This window comes from Dasypus novemcinctus, chromosome 7 (genome assembly GCF_030445035.2).
Source record: "Dasypus novemcinctus isolate mDasNov1 chromosome 7, mDasNov1.1.hap2, whole genome shotgun sequence".
In the NCBI taxonomy this organism is placed as follows: Eukaryota; Metazoa; Chordata; class Mammalia; order Cingulata; family Dasypodidae; genus Dasypus; species Dasypus novemcinctus.
Window position 1 is genome coordinate 10,896,642 of NC_080679.1, and position 13,936 is coordinate 10,910,577.

Here is a 13,936-nt window from a genome sequence, read left to right on the forward strand (position 1 = left end):
GCGTACAATGGAAAACTCAGCAGACACCACACTAAAGCACATGGAGAACATCACCAGTGATGGGTCAAATCAACCCCATGTGACTTCTGAGAAAACACATGAGGATACAACATCACTGCAGTAGAATTCTTGCCTACATTGCATAATCTCAATCAAATTGTGAGAAAACGGATAAATCCACATCTAAGCTAGTCTACAGAGTAAATGGCCTGCATTCTAAAAAAACTGCCAAGGTATAACAGACTGGCCAGCTGCTCCAGATTCAAGGGGATTGAACAGGACAACTAAATGCAAATGTGGCCATGTCCTGCTTCTCCCTACAAAAGAAATTAGAGAACAACTGGTGAGATAAATACGAAGCCTGTATGTTAAATAATATTTTATTTTTATTTTCCTAATTTTTAAAAAAAGATTTATTGTATTTATTTCTCTCCCATTCCCTCCTCCCTGCCCCATTGTCTGCTCTCTGAGTCCATTTGCAGTGTGATCTTTTGTGTCCGCTTGCATTCTCAGCGGCACCGAGAATCTGTCTCCTTTTGTTGCATTGTCAGCTCTCCTGTGTGCGGCACCACTCCTAGGAGGGCTGCGCTTTTTTCGCACAGGGTGGCTCTCCTTGTGGGGCACACTCCTTGCGCATGGGGCCTCCCCTATGTGGTAGGTACCCCTGCGTGGCATGGCACTCCTTGGGCACAACAGCACTGCGTGTGGGCCAGCTCACCACATGGGTCAGGAGGCCCTGAGTTTGAACCCTGCACCTCCTCTATGGTAGGTAGGTGCTCTATCAGTTGAGCCACATCCGCTTCCCTATTTTCCTAATTTTGATCATTGTGCTGTAGTTAGGTAAGAGAATATCCTTGTTTTGAGAAAAGCACTCCCTGAAGTCTTTGGGAAAAGGGACATAATGTCTGCATCTTACTCTCAAATGGTTCTGGAAAAAAGTTATTGAGTTTAATTGTTGAGAGAAAATGATAAAATAGTTGTGGCAAAATGTTAACAATTGAGGAAACCAGGTGAAAATTATGTGGTAAGTTTTTTGCACTAGTCTTGCAACTTTTCTTTAAGCCTGAAACTATTTCAGAGTAAAATATTACACCCACCACCACCAAAAAAAGATCATTATTTTTCATTGGCTACTGAAATAATTGCTCTAGCAATGATAAGCAAAGAAGATTGCTACATGAAAGATTTATAAAAATAAATAAATAAATAAATAAAAAAGAAAGATTTATAACACTTTACGGATGAATTGATTGGATAGCAACACAACTTGTTTTTTTTTTTTTCAATTTTACAAACATGCCCCTTCCCCTCTCCCCCAGAAACCTCTAATCTACTTTCTATCTCAGGAAATTTGCTACTTTTTCTTTTTTTTTTTTAAGGAGGTACCAGGGATTGAAGCAGGCACCTAACCACAAATCAGATCCCCAAATTTGCTATTTCTAATCAACTTTTATAAATGCCTTGCTTGTTTCACTGAGTATAATGTTTCCAAGGTTCTTTCATGGTGCAAGATGTCTCAGAACTTCATTCTTCTTATGGCTGAATAATATTCTGTTTTGTGCGTGTAGCCATTGTGCTTATCCATTCATTTATTGCTGGACACTTGGGTGGTTTCCACCTTTTGGCTACTCTGAATAATGATGCTGTAAACATTGATGTACAAGAATCTTTTTGAGACCATTTTCATTTTCTTTGGGTGTATATCTAGAAGTGGAAATGATGGGTGATATATTTAATTATAAATTTAACTTTTGAGGAAACACCATATTGCTTTCCATGAGACCGTGCCATTTAGATTCCCACCAACAGTGGACTAGAGCACCAACTTCTCTGCATCTTTCCAATACTTATTTTCAGTTCTTTCTTTCTTTTTTTAACAGCCATCCTTATGAGTATGAAGTGGTATCTCATTGTGATTTTGATTCAGTTTTCCCTAATGACTAATGATGTTATGAGCATCTTTTCATATGCTTATTGGCTATTTGTATATCTTCTTTGGAGAAATGTCTTTTCAAGTCCTTTGCCCATTTTTTAATTGGATGGTTTTTCAGTTGTAGGAGTTCTTAATATATGCTGGATATTAAGAACTTACCTGGTATATGTTTAACAACTATTTTCTCCCAATCTGTAGGTTGTCTTTTCACTTTCTTGATAATTTCCTTTGATGCACAAAAATTTTAAAATTTGATTAAATCAACTATATCTCTTGATCAAATTTGAGAATCTGTTGTTGAATCCCAGGTCATGAAGATTTGCTCCTATGTTATCGTCTTAAGTTTTTTATAGTTTTACCTCTTACATTAAGGTCCTTGATGCATTTTGAATTTTTTGTATATGGTGTGATGTAGGGGTCTAGCTTCATTCTTTTGCATGTAGATATCCAATTTTCTCAGCACCACACAACTGATTACTTTTAACATAAAATGTGACCCTCTGACACTATTACCTGCTGACATGATTGATGTGATGCAACAGGAAGTATCCCACACCACCAAGAAAGTATTCTTGTCAGGGAAGGGGAGAGGAGGATAGAAGAACCTGAATCTCGACACGTCTTTAGATATGACCACCAAGTTACAGAAAATAAGGGGAGAGATGAACAAACTGACACCATAAGAATACTCCCTGCTGAATCTAGAATACGGGATGATCTGTGGATAAATGACCCAGTTTCTTTCCATTTTTTTTTTTAAGGATAGGAACCTGCTATACACTAAAATAGACTCAAAATATATCAATCAAATACATTTTAATTTTGACTCAAAACTATTTTAAAAAGACATTTAGACAATCGGGAAAAATCATATGTGGACTAGGTATAGATATTTAAAAATTAATATTGTTAATGTGATGATAGCAATATGGGATTTTAAAAAAGGCATCCTTATCTCTTATCTGTTATCAATGCATATTGAAATATTTATGGGTGGCATGATACTCAGGATTTACTTTAAAATATTCTAGGGGAAAAAAGGTGAGCTAAATAAAACAAAACTGGCAAAATGTTAAAAATTAGTTGACATGGGCTTAGAGAGATGTTAGGTCGAGTTTTCTCACAGTTCTTTTTTTTTAAAGATTTATTTTATTTCTCTCCCCTTCCCCCCCCCCCCCCCCCCCGGCTTGTCTGTTCTCTGTGTCTATTTGCTGCGTGTTCTTTTCATCTGCTTCTATTGTCAGCTGCAAGGGAATCTGTGTTTCCTTTTGTTGCGTCATCTTGTTGTGTCAGCTCTCCGTGTGTGCAGTGCCATTCCTGGGCAGGCTGCACTTTCTCTCATGCTGGGCGGCTCTCCTTACAGGACACATTCCTGTAACATGGGGCTCTCCTATACGGGGGACACCCCTGCGTGGCAGGGCACTCCTTGCGTGCTTCAGCACTGCGCATGGGCCAGCTCCACACGGGTCAAGGAGGCCCGGGGCTTGAACCGCGTACCTCCCATGTGGTAGGCAGACGCCCTAACCACTGGGCCAAGTCTGCCACCTCTCACACTGTTCTAATCTACATATTCCTTGTGTTCTAAGTGTTTTTTATCAAGAAGGAGTGCTGGATTTTGTCAAATGCCTTTTCTGTGTCAAATGAGATGACCATGTGTTTTTTTCGCCTTCATTCTTCTGCTAATGTGATGTATTACATTAATTGACTTTATGTTGAACTACCCTTGCACAACTGGGATAAATCCCACTTGTTCAGGATGTAAAATCCTTCTAATGTGCTATTGGATTTTGTTTGTTGATATTTTGTTGAGTATTTTCATATCTATATTCATAAGAGATATTGGCGTGTAATTTTTATTTTCTCATGGTATCTTTATCTGGCTTTCGAATGAGGGTAATGAATTAGGGAGTTTTCCTTTCTTTTCAGTTTTTTTTTTTTTTTCAAAGATTTTGAGCAGGATTGGTATTAATTCTTCTTGGAATGTTTGGTAAAATTCCCCTGTGAAGCTAGCTATCTTGTCCTGGGCTTTTCTTTGTTGGGAGGTTTTGATTACTGATTCAATCTCTTTACTATTGGTTTGTTGAGATCTTGTTTTTTCTTGAATCTGTGTAGGTAGTTTGTGTGTTTCTAGGAATTTGTCCTTTTCATGTTATCCTGTTTGTTGGTGTACAATTGTTCCTAATATCCCCTTATAGCCCTTTTTTTCTGTGAAGTCATTAATAGTCCCTCTTTTCATTTCTAACTTATGTCCTCTCTTTTCCTTGACAGTCTAGCTAAAGTTTTGTCAATTTTATCTTTTCAAAGAACTTTTGGTTTTGTTGATTCTATTTTTTCTAATTCTCCATTTCATTTATCTCAACTTTAATCTTTAATTTGTCCTTCTACTTACTTTTTCTAGATCTTCCAGTTGTGAGGTTAAGTCTCTGAGTTCTTAGAGCTATAAATTTCCCTCGCAGTGCTGCATTTGCTGTCACATAAATTTTGATATGTTGTGTTTTCATTTTTCATTTGACTTGATATGTCCTAATTTCCATTCTGATTTCTTCTTTGACCCCTTGGTTATGAATACATTGTTTATTTTCCAAAAATCTGTGTTTGATTTTCCATTTCCCCCTTTGCTATTGATTTCCAGCTTCACTCTACTGTGGTTGGAGAAGATACATTGTATGATTTCAGTATATATTTTTTAAAGATTTCTCTGCCCGCCCCCCCCACCCCCCATTGTCTGCTGTGTCCTCCTGCTGTACATTCTTCTGTTTGCTCGCACTCTCATTAGGCAGCTCCGGGAACCAATTCCGGGAACTTACGGAGTCGGAGGGAGGCAATCATTCTCTTGTGCCACCTCAGCTGAGTTCAATATTTTTTAGTTTATTAGGACTTGCTTTGTGACCTAACTTTTGGTCTATCCTGAAGAATGATCCACGTGCATGCAAGAATGTGTATTCTGCTGCAGTTGGGTGAAGTGTTCTATATATGCCTGTTAGGTCTAGTTGCTTTTAAGGATCATCAAGTCTTGTTTTCTCATTGTTCTTCTAAATGTTCTATCCATTTTTGAAAGTGGTGTTTTGAAATCATCTACTATAAATGTTGAACTATTTCTCCCTTCAAATCTATTAGTATTTGCTTCATAGATTTTGGGTCTCTGGAGTTAGGTGCATGTGTATTTTATGTCTTGTTGAATTGACCCCCTTGTTATATGTCATATGATCCTTTTCCCTCATAACAGTTTTTAACTTAAAGTCTATTTTATCTGATATTATGACTGCTACTCCAGCTATCTTTTGGTTACTACTTGCATGGTATATTTTTTCTGTCCCTTCATCTTCAACCTACTTATGACTTTGAATTTAAGGCAAGCCTCTTGTAAACAGCATATGGTTGGGTGTTGCTCTTTTATCCATTCTGCCAATCTAGTCTTTTGACTGGAGAGTTTAATTCATTTACATTTAAAGTCATTACTGATTGTACAGGACTTTCTTCTGCCAGTTTGCTCTTTGGTCTTTGTCATACCTCTTTTGATACCAATTTATCCAATAGTATACATACACTCTTCCTGTGCTCCTCTATCCCACTTTTAAAACTTATTACAAGTTTTTCTTGCATATATATATTTTTTCTTTAGGAGGTACAGGGGATTGAACCCAGGACCTCATACATGGGAAGCAGGTGCTCAACCACTTGAGCTACATCCACTCCTTGTGTATCTTTTTTTTTTTTTTAAAGATTTTTATTTTTTCTCTCCCTTTTCCCCCTCCCCCCCTCCGTTGTCTGCTGTGTGTGTCCATTTGCTATGTTCTTCTGTGTCTGCTTGCATTCTTGTCAGTGGCACTGGAAATCTGTCTCTTTTCGTTGCATCATCTTGCTGTGTCAGCTCTCCACGTGTGTGGCACCACTCCTGGGCAGGTTGCACTTTTTCTGCGCAGGGCAGCTCTCCTTGTGAGGCGCATTCCTTGTGCATGGGGCTCCCCTAAGCGGCAGACTCCCCTGTGTGGCATGACACCCCCTACACACATCAGCGCTGCACGTGGGCCAGCTCACCACATGGGTTAGGAAGCCCTGAGTTTGAACCCTGGACCTTCCATATGGTAGGTGGATGCTCTATCAGTTGAGCCAAATCCGCTTCCCCATATCTTTTGATTAGGTATCTAGCTAGGTTCTGCAGCCAATTAAGTCAACTAGCATTCTTTCCCCATGGGGACCCAGAAGATAGTAGATGGTAGTGTACACAGCTTATTGGTTCTATGGGTTGCCCTACGGGACCTTGGAGACAGACTTTTCTTGTTGATGAACATGCCTGACCTCGTTCCGTCCTCAACCTAGGCTCCAGGCAAGGTGCCCCTGGAAAGTCCCAGGGTATGGTAGCTAGGTTCCACATTGGCAAAGATAGACCCGTTATTCACACAAAGTTTCAAAACAAGAAGTATGTGAGAGGTGCTAATGCAGAGCCAAGTTCAAGTTTCCTGGCCACGAGACAACCCACATCTCCAAGAAGTGGTGTTTAATGCTGATAAATTTGAAGACATGTTGGCTGAGAAGTGCCTCAAGGTGGATAGTTGTGGGGTCAAACACATCCCCAACTGTGACCCCTTGAGCAAATGGTGGGCTTTGCACACATGAAGGCTTTTCCAACACTACTGCCCTCACCCAACTTGTGTCCACCAATAAACTACTTCCTGGCAATCTAAAATGAAAAAAAAATTACCTTGCCAGGGTGGTTTGCTTCATGATGGAACCCTGATTTAAGGTTTAATATGTTACCAAAGGAAGTCAGAAAATTGAGCTATGTGACACTGTTCCCTTCATTTTGCCATGCTTCCATTTCCACTCGGGTCTCCTGCAGTAAAACTGCAAAGGTTGACTTGTCATGAAGTCATCAAGGACCCACATGGCAACACTAATGCTAACCCTGCAAGCATGAAGAGTCAGCAGTACAGCACACAAGGTTATGTGGATTCTTGGTAGGTTAGGGCAGAAGGAGACCTCACAGATCAGCTAAGCCAGGGGTTTCTCATTCAGAAGTTCTCGGGGAACTTAAACTTCCAATGCTGGGCTCTAACCCAAATTATTAATAGAAACTCTGGGACTGTTGTTTCACGTTCCTTGGATGTTCTTGGCCAACTCAGAATGAATGTTGAAAGGTGAGATCATATAGCTAGCTAACCATGAAGCCAGGAATACCAGACTGCCTCCCTGCGGGTTACTTCCCTGCACTAATTTTAAGAGCCTGAGGAAGGTTGCCCCTATTTAATATGCCGGAGGGAAACTTCCCTCTTGCAAGCTTCATGTTCCCAGGGCACAACCGGCATTACAAAGCTATATAGATCTAGCATTCTCAGGCTATCCCCCGACATCATCAACATGACCACCACAGAGCTGACCACTTCAAGGTCCTCAGGCTTCCGTCTGATCCCAGCAAGCGCTGCAGTCTCACGAGGAGTTGACTGAACCCAAGCAAGACCAAGATGATCATCCAGAGTTGGGCTTTTTCTTTCCCAAGAAGCAAGTCAACTATGAGGCCCACTTCCACTCAGCATATGCTCTCCTGGTTGTCTCTTACTCTATGAAGCATACACACTGACTGGCACTTTCTTGAAGTTCTCCTTTCGAAACTGGAAGCACAGGATAGAAATGTGTTCATTTTAAAAGACACTTCTGTTTTAAAAGATGCCACACAGTGATTTTCACTTTTATTAACAATACAGAGAAAGGCATTTCATATAAAATAACTGATCTCTTCACCAAGTCAAATACATTTAAGATATAAATAACACTGGTTGCCTTAAAAGAAAAAATATTTAAAATGAAGACTGAGGTACCATTATCCTGAAATTAAAAAGGAAAAAAAAATCCCCAATAAAAAGTTAGAGTTCCTTGATGGATATGCATAAACTCATTTTATGCAAGTTATACTTTGAAAACTTGGCCACAATCTCCTCCCACACACTCTTGTACAATATATCCTTGCCATTCCTCCCTTGAACCTGAACAGGATTACAATTACTTAAGCAGAGTACGGTGTCCCAGAAATAATACTGATTTCTGAACTTAGGTCAAAAAAGGTGATGCGGCTTCTTCCTAGTTCTTTGGGGGAAGCCACCTGCTACCTAAGAAGTCCAGCTACCCTGAAACTGCCACACTGGAGAGGTCCCACAGTTCCGTCAGTCATCAACCACCTTTATGAGACTGCAGCCCCAGTTGACATTTGAGCACAACCACATGAGCCCCCACAAAGAAATGCCCAGCACAGCCCTTCCCAAATTCCTGACCCATAAAATTATGAACCAAATCAAGTGGTTGTTTTAAGCCAGTTTGGGAGTAATGTGTTTTATACCAATAGTAACCAGCATAGCAAATATCCTGTGGAAAATTTTTGTAATCAAATTACCTTGTCTGGGAACATTTTAGAAATCTGTGCATTAAAATAATTGGAAGCAGTGTATAAAACAAATACTCCGAAACTCAGCAAAGAGCTAAGAGAACTTGGAAATGAGTTTATAAAGGGAGATAAGAAAGTGGTGGCTGTAAGTGAATGAATGAGCACAAGAAAATATGTAAGAGAGAACTGAGTCAGAAACATCCCTGGGGAAGAGTGGTTTCTTTTCAGTAAGTGGGAAATTTCTCAAGTAGAAGCAAGTCTTCTGGTTAAGCAAATGGAATGTTCCATGCCTAAAATGGCTCTGTCCCCCCTAATCTGCCACTTCACCACTAATGTTTGTTTTAATTTTTATTTTCCCTGATCAAGTGCAGTGGAGTCTAGTTTGGAAGAGGTGTGCAGGCCTGGGGGGACACATTCCAAGGGTATAGGGGCAGGAGACCACCCAGTCCGCGGAAAAGGAGAGAGCAGCCACCTGGTACGCCCAAGGAGGAAAGACGTTTGGTTAAACTTAAACTCACCTTGATTTCTCCATCCTCACATACAGAACCAGCCAGTGTTCCCAGCCTGGCAGAGAAAGTCACGGTCTCTCCATGTGTGGGGTACTCACTGGCTTAGATGTTTTTCCATGGTGCCAAAAACCATGTTTAGTACAAAACGTAGCCTCAACAAAGGCAAGTACGAGAGGTGCACTCAGAATACAACGAGGTTTTATTTAAGTTCTTTTTTATTTTCCTCCACACTGGCAAAAGTTCCGAGGGAGCTTAAAGTTTTGTAAACATTTTAACTATCCCTCTTCCCCACCCCCCACTTTTGAATATACAAAGCAAAGGAGAGCAGGAGTTCCAATTTTTTATGGTTCCCCCTCCTCATGCTATTTGATCCAAAAACTATATACAAGTTTGTAGCAGTCTCTGTATAGTTATTGTACATATTTAGGAGGGAGGGAGGCAAGAAGGGATAGGGAGAATGGTGATCCAAAATAATAAAAACCAAATATAATCATCCATAAGCAAACTGCTTTCAGAGCAACTCCAGCCTTCACCAGGCAATGACGACAGAAAGAACTGGTGCTTTACCCAGGAGCCACCAAAGCACAGTGCTCCTCCCACACGGACAGGCAGCCCAGCAGCTCCAGACCAAAGTGTGCTGGGCAATTCCAGGTGATGTTCTGTGTGGAGGGGGGTGGTTGTTTATAAATAGGGCTCAAATACATTTCTGTCTGAAGGGGGTGTTAGAAAGCCAGACCAGGAGCCAGGCAGGCCCTTTCTCTCGTTATCTCCTACCCCCTCATCCCACCGCATCCTCCTGTGTAGTGGTTTCCGGACGAAGGTCTTAAGATGGTCAGGTTTTATACATTCTCTTTTCAGAAAAGGCAAGTAACTTGCCATTCCAGAATCTTTAAACAAAACCTTTTCAGGGCCACAGCAAGACACACACACAATGCTCTGAAGAACCAGATGAAATTCCGGGCTTTTATCGGAAACAAAAGTTTATCCCTATCCAAAATGAAATTATACAAATTCATACATATGAAGATCCTAGTTGCCTCTTAAACGAGACAAATTTTCAGCAGAAGGGCCCAAAACAAACTGGTCCTAGTCCTCTGAAGTAAAAATATTTATGGGAAAAATCAGTTTTTGTAAGAAAGAAAAATTAAAAGTCCCTCTCCCAGGCCACAGAGTTTCCTTTGTCCAATCAGGTAGGAATATGTCAGGGGAGAAGTCAGCTTGCTTGGAAGTCACTATCTAATGAAGAAAAACATACATCCTTTCTCCGAAAGAATGCCCAGAAAGAACAGGCGAGGGGGGTGCCACATCAAACCAATCCAATCTAAACTCCACCCCAACTCAGGAATTCTTTGATGCAATCCCAAAGTTAGCTGTTGCAATGCAGCTTTTAGACTGGGTGCGCTCTGACCGTCTCTTTTGGACACTCAAGTCACAGTCCATGGGGCGTTTGGTTGCTGACCAATGTCTGTTAACCATGAACTCTCTTCATGATTGCACCAGTGAGACCCCCTTGCCCTTATGGGGGGAGGGGGCAGGGAGGAGGCAAAAAAGAAAAAAAAAGAGAGAGAGAGAAGGGGGTAAAAAGTGACAAGAGAAAGCATGCTGCAGATCCCAACACACTTTCTGGGGGACAGTAGATGAAACCACGGCACAGTAAACACTTGCTGCCCGAAACTGGCCTTGTTGGAGAAGATTCCCAACTGCCACCCCCAAGACAGAGTCCGATCCACTTATCTATAGTCTGAGATGCTCACCCACAAAAACTGTTAAAAGAATCTTGGACAAAAAGGGCTAGAAGACAAAGCCTGAGATGATGGGTTCTGTGACTTGTTGCAGAGTGACAAGAGTAAATGATGAGTAAATGTTGTGGTGGAGAGTCCATGGTCAGCAGAGGAGAGGGCAGGCCAGTCCACTGGCAGGTGATCAGTAGTCATCCAAAGTCTCAATTTCACCCATATTGAGTCGCTCCGATGATGCATTGACTGAAAACCCTGTAGGGAAAAACTGGCTATTAGTGACCACACCCAGACGACTAAGTGACTCAGAACCAGGCACTGGGCCAGGATGTGTCTCTTGCTTTAAAGAATACCAGAGATAGTAAATGGAGGTAGAAGAAAGAAAAATAAAGGTCAGAGCAGTGGTATTTTTGCCCCTCCAGTGAGAAATTCTGTTTTTCTGTTTTATCTCCTAGGGTTCTAGTATAATTAAATTGGGGAGGGTGGAGGGTGGGGGTGGGGAGCTAGGAACAGCATCGCTGCTGAAAGAGAACTGCAAACCACTGCCTTTGGAATCCTGGACAAGACTGCAAATTGTGGGCATGTGGCAAGGCCAGGCCAGGCTTGCCCCAGGAGGCGGTGAGCCCAGGAGGTAGGTATATACCTTAAAAGGGGCGGGAATCTGAGGGAATTTTAATGGGACTATAGTCCCCATCCCACCCCCATGGGTGAAAAACTGAAAGTGCTGGCCAGGAGCTTTTGCTATTTGAGGGTGGGGAGTTTTAGGGAAGATTCATTACAAGGTCCTTAGAGCCCTCACGTGGTCTTTCTGTCCCATAGTAGACAAAACAAAAAGATCAAAGTACTGTCTTCAACTATTCTAAGTAGACCTGCAAAGGAAAGAATTTCAGTTAGCAATATCTGACTAATCAAACTGAATCTGATTTAGGAAAAGCAGCACTAGCCTGCCCACTGAAGACAACAAGGAGGATTCACAAATACTACCAATATTTGAAAACCTAATGCCATCAGCCACACGTATGTAGTTTTTCTCAGCTCCATAATCAGAGTCTGACAAAAATTATTACTAATAGGGCTCCTTTGGAGTGGATCCCAAAAGGTTTTCAGTTTACCCACTGAATAAAATCCCGAACTGTTTAACTGCTATTTTACCAAAAAGTAAACAGGCAAAGTGATCCAAAAGCAGTTCTGTTAATTTCACTTGGGTTTTCTGCCTCCTCCTTTTTGTTCTTTAATGTTCGAGTTTTCAAATAAATACACATTTGAAATGTGCCCATAGTAAACATAAGTGCCTTACATAATAAAAGCAGCTTAATTAAATTGCGTCTTTGACGCAAAAATATCATGATTTGAGAAAATAAACATGTCTGTTTATTAACCAAGGAAGCTGTGGTGCAAGATGCTCACAAGGCTTCATGCAGGGAGAGACTGTGACTCCAAACCCCATCCTGAGCTCGACCCCAGCAACTGTGTTCCCATAACCCACAAGACTTTTTTTCCTTGAAAATACTGAAAGGCTTGGTGTTCATATTTTTAAGTAACAGTTTAATAAAGTAATTTTAAGAGCCTTAAGAACAAATAGTTTATGAAATGAGGTATTACTCTATTCTGCCGTATTTTTGACTTTTCATATTAACTCAAGAACGGATGAAATATAATTGAAAAAATAATGAGCTACATGCAACACAAGTAGAATTGCAATTTTTAGGGAAAAAAACTAAATCTTAATCATAAAAAGGAAACGAGAAACCTAGGGCAAAAAAAAGTCAAAATTATTCAATGCTATGGTATGTTGATTGCTAGGCTAGGCTTTTAACAGACATGTTCTCATTTAACTGTCATCAAAATCACTATGTTGGGCAATTACCCTTCCCATATGACAAAGGCAAAAGCTCTGGGATACCATGAAACCCAAGGCAATACAGACGAGGAGTTAAGCCAGGTATGCCTGGCTTGAAAGATCACATTTACTTAGATTCTGAACGAACTCTCTCACTTAAGATTCTTAGAGCCCCCATATGTTCTTTAAGGTTGAAGAGAAAATAAAACTGGCCAAAAACTGTGCAAACTGTATTTATGAAATCCAAGGCAGGTCGTTGGTTCATAGTACCCACCTGGTAGAGGAAATCACAAGAGTACAGTGAAAGATAATAGTTAAAATGAGACTGGGGCTCCATCTGCTGGTTTGTTTTAGAGGCAAAGATCTCTTCAACAATGACTTTTTTCCAAAAGATACTTCTGAAATAAGCAGAAATCTTTTTCCATTCTTTACATAGGGAATTTGAGACTGATGGATATTTATTAATGTTTCTCAATCTCTAAATCAGTAAGGCATACATTTGCTAAATAATAATAAAAAACTGAAATAAGCAATTAGAAGAATTTCCAGAAGGTAGTTGAGCAGAAATTTTCATGAAAATTGTTCACGTAAGAGCCTACCCAAGTGAGTTTCTTCAAAGACTTGTTGAATAGTTTTACTTCTCTTGTATTTGTTCTTTCACCTGTTTTTCTCTTCCTCTTTAAGACATGGATTGCTTAATCTTTATTCCTAGAATGACCCACCTCTCATTCCTCTGGAGGGGAATTTTAAAGTCCCTTTCTTTCTTAGATCTGTAACATGAGACAGAACAGAACAGAACATTTTCTCTGACAGCATACCTCTCAGATTCCACAGTTAAATAGCAATGGCTTCCTAGCTAGAATCCACAGAGTTTAAGGAATACTTTTCAATCTATTCCTACCTATTTCTGTCCGAAATTCTGGACTGTTCTATCCATCCTTAATAACTTTTTTTTTGAGGTACTAGGACCAGAGTTTGAACCCAGGACCTTGTATGTGGGAGGCCAGCACTCAACCACTGAGCCACATCGGCTCCCCTGAGTTGGCAAATTTCTGTTTGCTTGTTGTCTGCTCGTTGTTGTTTTCTTCAGGAGGTACCACAATTGAACCCAGGACCTCCCATGTGGGAGATGGGCAAGGCTCAACTGCTTGAGCCACATCCACTCAACAATAACTTCTGAGACAGGCTGAAGAAAAAAACAGAATTTCACAGCTTCCTGTTCCCAAATCTAGCTCTCAGGCACCAAATCCCAAAGGGCAGTCTTCAAAGTTAGGTTTTTGTTTTCTCCAGGATGAAAGTGCAGAGCAGGGGTACATCTCCCTTTTGCAGTGCCAGCTACCAAGGTATTCACGTAAGGCATGAATATCTCAAAGGCATTTCAAACTCAACCTACCCTGACACTTAAATGCCCTATTATTTTCCAAAAGCCTGCTCCATTTCCCAGTGCTCACCATTTTAAGCAAATGGCAACACCATTCATCCTGCCTTATTAGCCAGAAACCCTTCCTCTGTCCTTGTTCTGCTGATTCTATGCCCTCAATT

General features: G+C 40.7%; 1 protein-coding gene and 1 pseudogene across 14 annotated transcripts in view; one reads left to right on the forward strand and one right to left on the reverse strand.

Moving 5' to 3' along the window:
• Window positions 1–6,089: 6,089 nt before the first annotated feature.
• Window positions 6,090–6,206, forward strand: LOC111762826 (small nucleolar RNA SNORA70; annotated as a pseudogene).
• A 2,793-nt stretch (window positions 6,207–8,999) lies between these two features.
• The window catches only part of GIGYF2 (GRB10 interacting GYF protein 2), a 145,669-nt gene continuing 140,732 nt past the window's right edge, over window positions 9,000–13,936 (reverse strand). For 13 of the 14 annotated variants that reach the window (XM_058299883.1, XM_071216049.1, XM_071216047.1 and 10 more), the window contains one exon: window positions 9,000–10,809. In XM_058299883.1, coding sequence (XP_058155866.1) covers window positions 10,742–10,809 — 68 coding nt within the window. In that variant the 3' untranslated portion in view covers window positions 9,000–10,741. Of the gene's footprint in view, window positions 13,165–13,936 lie in introns of all 14 variants that reach the window. The other variant, XM_058299880.2, reaches the window with a different exon arrangement.